The sequence below is a fragment of the Rutilus rutilus genome (assembly GCF_951802725.1).
Source record: "Rutilus rutilus genome assembly, chromosome: 18".
Taxonomy (NCBI): Eukaryota; Metazoa; Chordata; class Actinopteri; order Cypriniformes; family Leuciscidae; genus Rutilus; species Rutilus rutilus.
This window is the reverse complement of record NC_140231.1, coordinates 16,072,445-16,084,311: the sequence shown is the minus strand read 5'-3', so window position 1 is coordinate 16,084,311 and position 11,867 is coordinate 16,072,445. Positions and strand designations below refer to the sequence as shown.

General features: G+C 36.2%; 2 protein-coding genes across 2 annotated transcripts; both read left to right on the top strand.

The window, feature by feature from the left end:
• Positions 1–802: 802 nt before the first annotated feature.
• hnrnph1l (heterogeneous nuclear ribonucleoprotein H1, like) lies at positions 803–6,916 on the top strand. Its single transcript, XM_084387344.1, has 11 exons — positions 803–954; positions 1,419–1,526; positions 1,614–1,769; positions 2,174–2,317; positions 2,746–2,884; positions 5,104–5,285; positions 5,395–5,504; positions 5,609–5,744; positions 5,844–5,927; positions 6,149–6,247; positions 6,340–6,916. Exons 2-11 carry the CDS (start codon positions 1,442–1,444, stop codon positions 6,426–6,428), a joined length of 1,224 nt encoding a protein of 407 aa, XP_084243470.1. The 5' UTR covers positions 803–954; positions 1,419–1,441; the 3' UTR covers positions 6,429–6,916.
• An 806-nt stretch (positions 6,917–7,722) lies between these two features.
• Positions 7,723–11,163, top strand: hbegfb (heparin-binding EGF-like growth factor b). The gene is made up of 6 exons (XM_084386244.1): positions 7,723–7,905; positions 8,266–8,484; positions 8,949–9,138; positions 9,640–9,795; positions 9,891–9,979; positions 10,295–11,163. The coding sequence occupies exons 1-5, from the start codon at positions 7,863–7,865 to the stop codon at positions 9,958–9,960; spliced, it is 678 nt and encodes a 225-aa protein (XP_084242370.1). The 5' UTR covers positions 7,723–7,862; the 3' UTR covers positions 9,961–9,979; positions 10,295–11,163.
• Positions 11,164–11,867: the final 704 nt, after the last annotated feature.

The following is an 11,867-nucleotide window of genomic DNA, read 5'->3' as shown; positions in this document are numbered from 1 at the left end:
GGACTTAACGAGTGGATTCACATTACAGGCTCCTTCGAAAATAAAAAAAATAGCTTTTATTTTGACTGGATGATCCTTACAGGAAGTGAAATGAATAAAATTCAGATACATTTATTCAGAACGTACTATATGTTGTTTTTGTTTGCCTAGTAATTTATTTACTAATCACGAATTGTATTTTTTCTAAAATGTATAACAAAAACTGATCATATATTTTGAAAGCGATGTGTGTGAAATTTGTTATGGCGTGTGTGTTTGTGTTTTTTTTTTTGGCAGCGCCGAAACTATGGGTGCCGGAGGGGGATTAGCTCAGATGGTAGAGCGCTCGCTTAGCATGCGAGAGGTAGCGGGATCGATGCCCGCATCCTCCAATGTTTTCATTTTCCTGCATATCTGTTTTCGCTATGACTACAGTGACATCGTTTTTTTTAGTGTCATAATCATTGACGGTCATAATAGATAAATACCCCACGTATGAGACAAGCGGCCGATGATATTATACAGTTTAGCATAATTTACATCAACTGTTTCTTTAAATATAAAAAACAATGACATTGAAAAATGTGCTTAATAATAATGTATAACAAAAAGTTTTTTTTTATATAATAAAACTAGCTGCACATAGTTTTGCATAACATTATTATTGCTTTGCTTAAAATCTTGCGGGCTTAAAACTGCTTAATTTTTTTTACTGTTTAGGTGGTATAAAGTAGCAAAGTGTGAAACTTTTAGCTCACAAGTATTAAAACATATACGCAGTAGTAATAACCAAACAACAATGATATTTAAGCTAAATAAATTCCAGGTTTAGCAACTAGACGCAACACGTTGGTTCCGAATGCGGAAGTGGGCGTGGACACTCACCGGAAGTTGTAATGAACCTGCGCTGAATGAGAATCGGAGAAACGTTTAAACGTGACCACGCCGAGCAGAGAAAATATCAATTATACCAAGGTATCAGTTCCATTATTCTTTTTCAGAAAAATCTAGTTCGCAACGCACCGTTTAAACGTTGTTTTACAGGTTTAATTCCTGTTTGCGTTAAAGGAGTGTTTGATGTGAAGCTGCCGGCCTTTGAAGGCCTACATGCGCTCTTTGTTTCGCTACTAGCCGTTTATCTGTCCTAATGCGCCTCCACAAGAGAGTCGGTAGATGCTGTTTTTTTCCATTGTGAACACTAGCAGGCAGGAATTTAAATGATGTAACATTTAAAGCTGCTCCCGAGCCAGCTTCCACTAAAGCTTGAAGTGGTGTGGACACCACAATTATAAAGGCAATAAATAGTCCGTGTGCTTGAAGTTTCTGTTTCATTTTAGTCACTGACTGAGTGTTTTATAACTATCTGTCTTCTTCAGTAGTAATGCTTGAGCAGTGAACGTTTTTCTTTCCATCGTTTACTAATCTCTGTGTTTCTCTAGCTTAAAACACATTCATTGTTATCATGGCTGATGATGAGGGATTCGTCGTCCGTGTTCGAGGTTTACCATGGTCGTGCTCTGTAGAAGAAGTTTCCCGGTTTTTTTCAGGTAAGCATGTGGAGTCTTCATACTGATCCTCATAATACCCTTGTTATTGCTTAAAAGTTAACAGAAAGTTAAAACTTTTGTTTTCAGGCTGCAAAATTGCCAGCAATGGAACAGCCATTCATTTCACATACACAAGAGAAGGCAGACCGAGTGGAGAAGCGTTTGTGGAGCTGGAGTCAGAGGAAGACCTGAAAATGGCAGTCAAAAAAGACAGAGAATCAATGGGGCATCGATATGTGGAAGGTATGAAATTCAGAGTCTGTAGAATTTTGTGTACGCTACCATTCAAAAGTTTGGGTCTGTACTAGGGATGCGCCAATGAAACGGTTTAGCTATTAATTTTTTTACTTTAAAAAATACCGATTATATCCTGTCTAGCAAAAGGAGGTGGAAAAACGTGTCAGACTGATACTGTGTGTAATGAAAATGTCTCTTGTTGATCATGTGACACTGAAGACTGGAGTAATGCTGATGATAAATTCAGCTTTGCCATCACAGAAATTATAATTTAAAATATATCAAAAACAGTTATTTTAAATTGTAATATTTTACAAATGTACTGTTCTTACTATATTGTTGATCAACTAAATGCAGCCGACCCCAGACTTTTGAAAGGTAGTTTTCAATTGTTATGCTCTCTTTCTCAGTATTCAAATCAAACAATGTGGAAATGGACTGGGTTATGAAGCACACTGGTCCGAACTGTCCAGAAACGGAGGGAGACGGACTGGTCAGATTGCGCGGCCTTCCTTTTGGATGTAGCAAGGAAGAGATTGTGCAGTTTTTCTCAGGTATATTCAAACTCTTTCCTGCAGCCCTTCACATAGTCATCGGGAGAGGTAATGGCCAAGCGTAGTCCTCATTGAGGTGAATTTGACCATTCCCATGGTTGCTAGAATAATTTGGAACATTGATTTCGTTAGTTAATCCAGCATTGTTGTTCCAAATTATTCTGCTCCATTAGGGATATTACCTTTTTAGCTACCAACTCTTGGGATGGCCACTTTATCAAGTCTAAGCCAAGTTAGTGGAACGCTTGCCTTCTTGTAGGCCATGTTCCCAAGTGGTGGAACTCTCCCAGTAGGATTCATTGCAATATGCCTTTTTTGTTTTATGTTTTTTTATTTTAATTCAAGAAAAGAACAAAGCAACACTTGTAAATGGGCATGTGGATTTATTTAATATGTCCCCGTTGGGGTTATCTGTCCTTGGGTTGAAGGGTTGGAAATCGTGCCAAATGGGATAACATTGCCGGTGGACTTCCAGGGGAGGAGTACGGGGGAGGCCTTCGTGCAGTTTGCTTCACAGGATATAGCTGAAAAGGCTCTAAAGAAACACAAGGAAAGAATAGGGCACAGGTGGGGATGGATGGTTGGATGGTTAAGCTGTTTTTCATGTGGTAAACACTTACTACAGTAAACATTTAAAGTGGTATGCAACATGAACTTACACACGCCACACGGACATGCAAACGTCTTTACCAGAGGGCTCGCAGGGCCTTGATGGAGTCCTACTATTTTGTTTTCTTATGTGTTTATTTGTGAGAAGTCATCAATGCTGAAAGAAAATGTCTGGATTCAAAAAGGCTGAATGCATATTTAATGTGTAGCAATGGTGCACTTGAGCATCATGGGACTTTCTAATTCTCAAGCACACAAACGTGTGCCTTGCAGCAGCCAGTTTGAATACCATTTTAGACCGGATCCTGTAATGGGTCTCTATTTACTGTCATACTGAAGTAAGCGTTAAGAGTTTAATGCATGACCGGCAAAATTTAACGTCGTTTAATACTTAGAATTCTGCCATTTTGGGATACAGAAAAGTATTATAAGTATAGTCAGTGCTGGGTAGATTACTTACAAATTGTAGTCCATTACTGAATTCAAATTACATGAAAATTGCAGTTAGTAACATGATCGGTTACATTACACATTTTAGGTTGTTCTTACTTTTTCATTACTTTTTTACCTAACTCAACTACTGAAGCTTGCTTCTGCCAGAGAATTAAAATAAATAAAGTTAATTGCAATCTTTTTTATATCCCACAATTCTGTTTATATGTAGACTCAGAATTGCGAGAAATAAAAAGTCAAAATTGCAAATTATAAACTCAGAATTGTGAGAGAGAAACTTGGAAAGGGCTGCACAATATTGGAAGAAAACAAAAGTTTTTCAGCAATATATTTTGAAAACAATTTCACCAGATGACTTAACCTCTATTTGGAAAGAATTAATCATTCTAGGATGATTGGGTGATTTTGTAGGGGAGTGAATCTGCATTGAAAATAACAAATTGCAAGCATAGATAAATATAATAGAACAAAGATTCAAATTAAATAAGCAGTGCTCTCTGTTTTTCAGGTAAGTCTTAACCGTTTTCAGGTACAGAAATTGAATAGTCAAATGTAAAATAACACTTCATAGTCTTCACTGTGTAAATTAAATATAATTATTATTTGTTAAAGCTACAATAAGTGATTTTCTCTTTGTATTTTGTTGTTTGATTAACAACACCGACAGCAGCAGGAATATTAGGCTGCTGTCACAATCCGATGTACTGACATGCATCCCTTTTCTTTCTCAATTATTTACATTCACGTAAGCCATAAGTGACTGTGTTTATGAGGATACTCACAGAGATGGGCATTTTGACATAATTTTGCATGTGTGCTCTAATAACGTAAAACGTGTGCAAGTGATAAGCTTTCACTCTGTGATGGTTAATCCGAGAGTCACGCACATCCTGCAATGTGAGACTCCCCGATTCGGATATCGATGCTAAAGTGATATTTATTGTGCAGCCTTAAGCTTGGAAGTGTAATATGAAATGTCTCTAAAAAAAATTTGCTTCCATATTTATATTACATTGATTTGAATAGGATTATCCTGTACCATAGTGATATAAATTTTCAAAGAGAATGAAACAAAAATTGTTAAATTTATCAACAACATAGAGTGCGTTAAACATTACGTCAGTGTTTTCCAAACTGGAGTTTGTGAAGGTGATGGTTTGTAAGTTGATGAAAAGGTCAAAATGAAACCATAAAAATATCAAAAGAAAACCCAAAAAATATAAAAAAGAAAAAAGATGCTATGTGGCCTCTGACTCATGCAATACCATAAAACTGGAAGATTTTAGTCCAAATATTTATAGACAAGCAATCTGCAGTTTTAGAAAGGAAAATTGAAAAGAAAAAAGAATTGGTGAGAGAAAATGAGTTACGAATTGACTGCCATTTTGTAAATATTAAGTAATCATCTAATCAAGTATTTATTTATTTTAATCTGATAACATAAACTGTTACTACCCAGCACTGGGTATATTTAAAAATGTATATATATATATATAAAATAATAAGGGCCCAATATTCTTTTATAAATCTAGAAGTTGAGACAATTCTGTGAAATGGATGGTATCAAGAAAGCTCTCAAATGCATGGATATTATACATGTTGAGCAGGTGAAGGTCCACTTGTTTTTTTTTTGTTTTTTTTTTGCAATCCATTTAACTCCTGAACAGGAGTGTTTTGTGATGAGTTCATGCATTGCACCTTAGTGCTCATCTGTATGTTTGTAGGTATATTGAGATCTTTAAGAGCAGCCGAGCCGAAGTGCGGACACATTACGAGCCCCCGCGTAAAGGCATGGGCATGCAGAGACCTGGGCCTTACGACCGACCCAGCGGAGGAGGCCGGGGCTACAATGGCATGAGTCGCGGGGGATCCTTTGACCGGGTGCGACGTGGCGGATACGGTGGAGGTGAGACCAGCTTCTTTAAAAGATGTGCAACATTTTTGTGCTTTAGCACGTACTTGCTTAGAATTTGCTTGTGTATTTTTATTATTTATTTAATTTCTTTTTTAAATAGGAGTGTCAGATGGGCGTTATGGTGATGGTGGTAATTTTCAGAGTACCACAGGGCATTGTGTTCATATGAGGGGACTCCCTTACAGGGCAACAGAACCTGACATCTACAATGTAAGTTGCCACTTTGAATTGCTTGATCTTATGACTTATATGAACATTACATTTCATTTGTAAATGTATAATAATTGGGTGTTAAATACACTTTTTCTGTGCAGTTTTTCTCTCCTCTGAACCCGGTGCGTGTGCACATTGAGGTTGGTCCAGATGGGCGAGTAACCGGTGAGGCTGATGTGGAATTTGCGACACATGAAGATGCAGTAGCTGCAATGTCAAAGGACAAAGCAAACATGCGTAAGTTAGGTGTATTCTGACTTGTTTTTGTGTTATTGATGTTAAAAGTGGGAATTTTATTTTCAAATCTTAAATGTCTGTTTAAATCTTTGTTTTCAGAACACCGTTATGTTGAGTTATTCCTAAACTCAACAGCAGGAGGCAGTAATGGGAGCTACGGAGGGCAGATGATGAGCGGAATGGGTAAGTTATTAGTTCAACTAGCTTTTTATATAAAGGGCAACTTGCTGTGATATTAATATCATAATAGAACACCATGCAACAGTCATGTCTTATTCTCTATTTCTAAACTCTTTAAATGGTTGTACAGATGAAGCAGCTGACATGAGGTTGAGACTTAACTAGTGCTTGTGTATAACATTTGTATTATAATATTATAACAGTGTAATATTTGTTCTTTCTAGGAAACCAGTCGTCTTATGGGCATGGAGGGCAGCAGATGAGTGGAGGCTACACTGGAGGGTACAGCAACCAGTCTAGCATGGGAGGCTACAATGACTACAGTGCGTTTTAACTTTGTACTATCATTTAATGTATATTTTCTAATTTTGCACACTTACCTGGTTCTCACATGTGTATTCCTGTACCTCAACAGATAGCCAGGGTGGAATGAACAGCAGTTATTATGGCGGCAGCCGTGGCTCAGTCGGCATGAATGGCATGGGAGGAGGCTGGGGCATGTAGATGCACCTAAAAGAATATATTTTAGTGTCGGTTTGTCTCGATTCTGCTGAGGCCGTCTGTTTTTTTTGTTCTTTGTGATGACGACTATGGGAAGAATCAGATTCACTCCTTGCCCACCTGCACTCTGAACCTCAATGTAGGAATCAGTATTATATTTCCTGCAATTCCTGAGTTGAAGGGTCAGCCGTTGAGCTCAAGCCGTGGCGATTGTCCAGTAATGCTTGTAAATATCCTCCATACATATGGTTCACTTCAGAGACTGTAGAACACCAGCCTCGCATGGCATGAGGTGCTGCAACTCCACTTTTTATAATGCGGAAAGAACTTTGTTGAAATTGATTTTTTTAAAAACTGGAAAATGTTTTTCTTTTCTTTTCTTGTCTGGCTACTTCACAATTTTAATTTTCATTATTGTAGATGTCGCAATTGCATCTATTGGTCTGTCTTTGACTTCTCATATGTATGGTAAATAAACATTCACAAATGTATTCTCTGCTTCATGCACATTATTTTGTCTTAAAGTAAAGTTCCAACAATAAACTATATTTTAAAGACTAACCGAATTAGTAGAGTTTGACATGTAGTTTTTTTTTTTTTTTTTTTATCTATTATATGATTTATGTCTGCATTTTGTCCGATTATTTTTGAGCACAAGGTGGTGCCAGTGATCCCACTAAGGTTAATTAAAATAATTTAATAATCATGAACACATTCTTTGTACTCACAAGAAATACGCAAATGTATGTATTTAAAAGTAGTCAGTGAATTTAGACCTTTTTTAACTTTGCGTTTAAACTTTTTAACCTATTTGACATTTTTTTCTAAAAACAAATCATTGGCGTAAAGATTTTGTAACGTTTTGAAGCGACTTGACCATATATTTTACAAATATTAGACTATGTTGGTTCCCTGGAAAATTTCAGTTTAAGCACGTATAGCAGTTTCAAATCTGTGGACAATGACCAAACCAGCAACGAGTTGGTCATAACAGTTTAAGTTTAATATGGTTTTGGAACATGATAGTAGGTAAACCATCTTCACCTAGCAACTAACGTTAGTTACAATATAAAAATGGATTTATTAACTACTGGACAATAAAACATCAGTAACACTACTTATCCCCCCTCATATTAACGACTTGACAAATTATGAATCAATCTACCTCAATTTAAGCGTTGGCTTTTTATTCTGGTGATTGATTAGGTGTGGCTGGACAGTGATTCATAAGGAAATATGTATGTGTGTCGGCGTCGTACTCGTAGGTCTATATAACCATCGGCGCGCGCTCTTGATTTCAGCTCGCAGCACGAGCCTTTTGACACAGTCGCCAGCACGCGCATTTGCGTGCAGGTCGCGGTCGGTGCTGGAGGCACGGAGGTTCAGTGAGACCAACTTCTGATCTTCCAATATCTCGGATTGTACTTAAAAAGGAATATGGATAAGTTGCGGATATTGATCGTTCTCTCCTATTGTCTCGGTGAGTGTTTAAAACAATGGCTTTTTAATAAAATATGCTGTTATAACTTTCACGCGGACCTGCCCAATATGTGGCACTTGGTATGGGGCTCTTATAGGAGTAACGTTAGGCCTACGAGTGCATATTTTTTACTTTTAAAATAATGATTTCTTGCTTCAGTGTTAATCTAACCACTTTGGACACATTACTGGTTTTGTTCCCTATCTATTCGTGATTTATTTTACATTTTACATGATACACTGTATCTAATCACCACCAGCTTTATTGCCATTGTGTTTATCTTCTACATATTTACTGTATCTACTAAGATACACAACATATGTGTTTTAGATATATAAAAAGTGTCTTGTTCTGTTCCAGTGTTACTCAAGGTGTGCAGTGGCGCCTCTGTGGACAGGTATGAGAGTGGCAAACCCAGAACAACAGTGGTCAACCTCTTTCACACTGTAGAGAAAACAAACCCATCAGGCCACCAGGTCCACAATGAGACAAATGTGTATCGTGATGATGGAGATGATGAATATTATGAGGATGATTATCTCTCTGGAGATTATGACGGTGACCTTAACGTGCCAAAAGGTAGAGTTGCTTCTTTTTACTGAATGTATTATTATTATTTTTTAAAGTTAGTGCTGTCAAATTGATCAATCGCGATAAATCGCATATAACTTAAACGTTTGTGTTCATACATATATGATATTATCACGATTAATCGATTTGCCAGCACTATTTTAAGTGGTCAACTAATATGTTTTTAATGCCCAAAGCTGATACCAATATCTTATGAATTTCAATAAACACTATTTTACACAACAAGTACTCAACAAAATAAATAAATAAGGCAGATTTTGGAATGACAGTATGGGCACTTCTGTTAAATTGTATTAACAAATCATATAAAATATGATATCATATTTTATTATAAAGTGTTGTGTACTTCTGCAGGAAATGCAAGTAACATTTTTATTCAATGAGTGTGTAAGACCTGTAATTAGATATTAGATCATCACGGACTGACATCACTGTCCTTTCTTGCTCAACAGTGGCATTTTCCACCAAACCCAAACATCCGTCGGTGATGCCCACAACTGAGAAGAAGACAAGAAAAGGAAAAAGGAGGGGCAAAGGAAAAGGCAAGGGGAGAAAGAATAACCCCTGCCTCGGGGAATACAAAGATTTCTGCATTCATGGAGTGTGTCAGCATCTGAAGGAGTTGCACATTCATTCTTGTGTGTGAGTTTCATGCAGTGCGTTTGTTCTTTTTCCACCTTTTGTTGATAAAAATAAATAAATTTGTCGTTCCACCTGATAGTTGGCTTTCCTGTAGCTCAAACAGTAGAGCGTAATGTCATGGGTTCGATTCCCCGGGAAAGCAAGAACTGATTAGAATGTAAAATGTGTACCGTCGCTTTGGATAAAAGCATTTGCCTAATGCGTAAATGTAAAATAGTTGTTTAGCAAAGGCTTGACATTTATTAATTTAGCAGACGCTTTTATCCAAAGCACCTTACAAATGAGGAACGATTAAAAGACATGCAGTTAATCATAAGAAACCAACAATATCAGCAATGATACAAGATACAGTTTCAACAGTAGCTCAGAATAGCACAAAATTAAGTAGAACAATAATAGACAACATAATTATTGCTTTTATAGAATAGGAACTGAATCTAAATGAACTGATCTCTCTCCAGTTGCACTGATTTTGAACTTTTTGAATGATCTTTCTTCCAGATGTGAAGCAGGTTACTCGGGGGAGAGATGTCATTTATTCACCCTACCATCAGCTAAGGTGGAACAGCGTTACAGCAGGACCACAGCTCTAGCTGTCATAGCAGTGGTTCTGTCCCTCATGTGTCTCGCAATCATTGCTATTCTGCTGGCACTGAGGTATGTCACCATGAATCAGCTTTGTATTATTCTCAATCATTAAACTGTTAATGTTTTACAAACTTCCTAAGATATTCCGCATTCTGTTCTTACAGGTATCACAAAAAAGATGACGCTGATGTAGAAAGTGAAGAAAAGGTCAAACTTGAGGCAATGTCAATATAGTAGTGATGAGGAAAGAAAGGTAAATAGTTCTCAATGAATGCTTAAATTTGTCTATTATTTGTTAAATATAATATATATATTAGTGCTGGCAAATCGATTAATCGCATCTAACGTAAAAGTTTGTATTTATGTAATATGTGTGTATTTATATTATTATATTTATATATATTATATACATGTGTGTGTGTGTCTGTGTGTGTACATATATATATATATATATATATATATACATACACATATACACACACACATACTGTATATATATATATATATACATACATACATTATAATTCTTTATATAATATTTTTTATAATATTGATTGTTGTTTTACAGGATGAAGAAAGTCAAAACAACACGTGACCCATGGATAGATGGCATTATGGCTGAGGAGCAGGGGCATCATTTCTACATTTTTCCAGTCGTTATCATTACTTTTCAAAAATTCTTTCTCTCCTTTCAAATGGATCGTACATACCTGATGTCCTGCAATTATGGGGGCTGTCTACATTGGCATGAAGGACGTTTTGAACACTGCTTCCTTGTACAGAACAATGTTCTTCCACCTGGAGAACATACAGAGAGGACTTAACCGGATGAATGTATTGCAACATCAATCAAGTTGCTTTTTTATTCGTTGCTTATTTATTTATTTTTAAAATAGGTGTTTCTGGTTTATCCCATCATTCTGAATCTATAGTACTGTCAGAAACGCCACAAAGCATTTGTAATTATTTATTTATAATATATTAGTATTTATTTTGATACGTAACGATTTTGTGTACTGAATGCACTGTAAGTTTTGTAAATGTGTTTTTATTGTATGGGTATTTATTATCGCTAGATACAATCAAAAAATGTTCTAATAGGACTGAAGTTGCATCACAGACTTTACAATCATATATGGAAGACCCTCCAATAAGGTTTCAATAATATTACTGCTAAACTGTGAAAAACTGATTTACAGAGCTCAAAAAATGGAGGATTGTCAGAGGCAGGGCTCTGTAGGTCTTGTATCTGTATTACTGAGAAAGTGTAGCTTAAATTAAGTTAAATAAAATTGAGAATTTTAATCAAAGCATTTTTTGAAGTACTATGTGTAACAAAATAACACTATTTAATTGACTAATTTCAAGCAATGATAACCAAACATTTTCCATCAATGATATTACTGTTGTTTGACTTTAATAAACAATTATTGTCACATTGTGAGTCTGTGATCATGTTTTTAGTGTTTATATTGGAAACTGGGAAAGATGCAGGTCTGGCAGCATATTTGTAAACTTGTGCAATATACAGGGTGGGCCATTTATATGGATACACCGTAATAACATGGGAATGGTTGGTGATATTAAAGTCCTGTTTGTGGCACATTAGTATATGTGAGGGGGAAAACTCCTCAAGATGGGTGGTGACCATCACATATACTAATGTGCCACAAACAGGACTTTAATATCACCAACCATTCCCATGTTATTACGGTGTATCCATATAAATGGCCCACCCTGTATATTTATTTATTTTAGTGCTTTGAGTAGGGATATGTTGGTTATGTACACGTTGAAAGGTTATATTATTGAGGGGTCACCGGGGTGAGTAAAGAAATGTTATGTACTCATCTGATATACTCATTTTGTTTAGTATGCTCAAGTCCAAAGCCTAAAGTTGGTTTACTGTAGTTTAAATCCCACATGGCAGAAGAAGCAGTGTGAACATACATGACTTTACAAGACAAAAAAACATGCTGATAATTACAAATATTTTCTCTAGCAATGTTACACTGAGGTGAAACATTCTAGAAGTAGTGCAAACTAGGCTGTAAAAGTAGAAAAAGCATTGTATATGTATTGTAAGCATATGTGACTTTGGCCTTTGTAACAGCATTACACATAAACATTAAATATGAAAA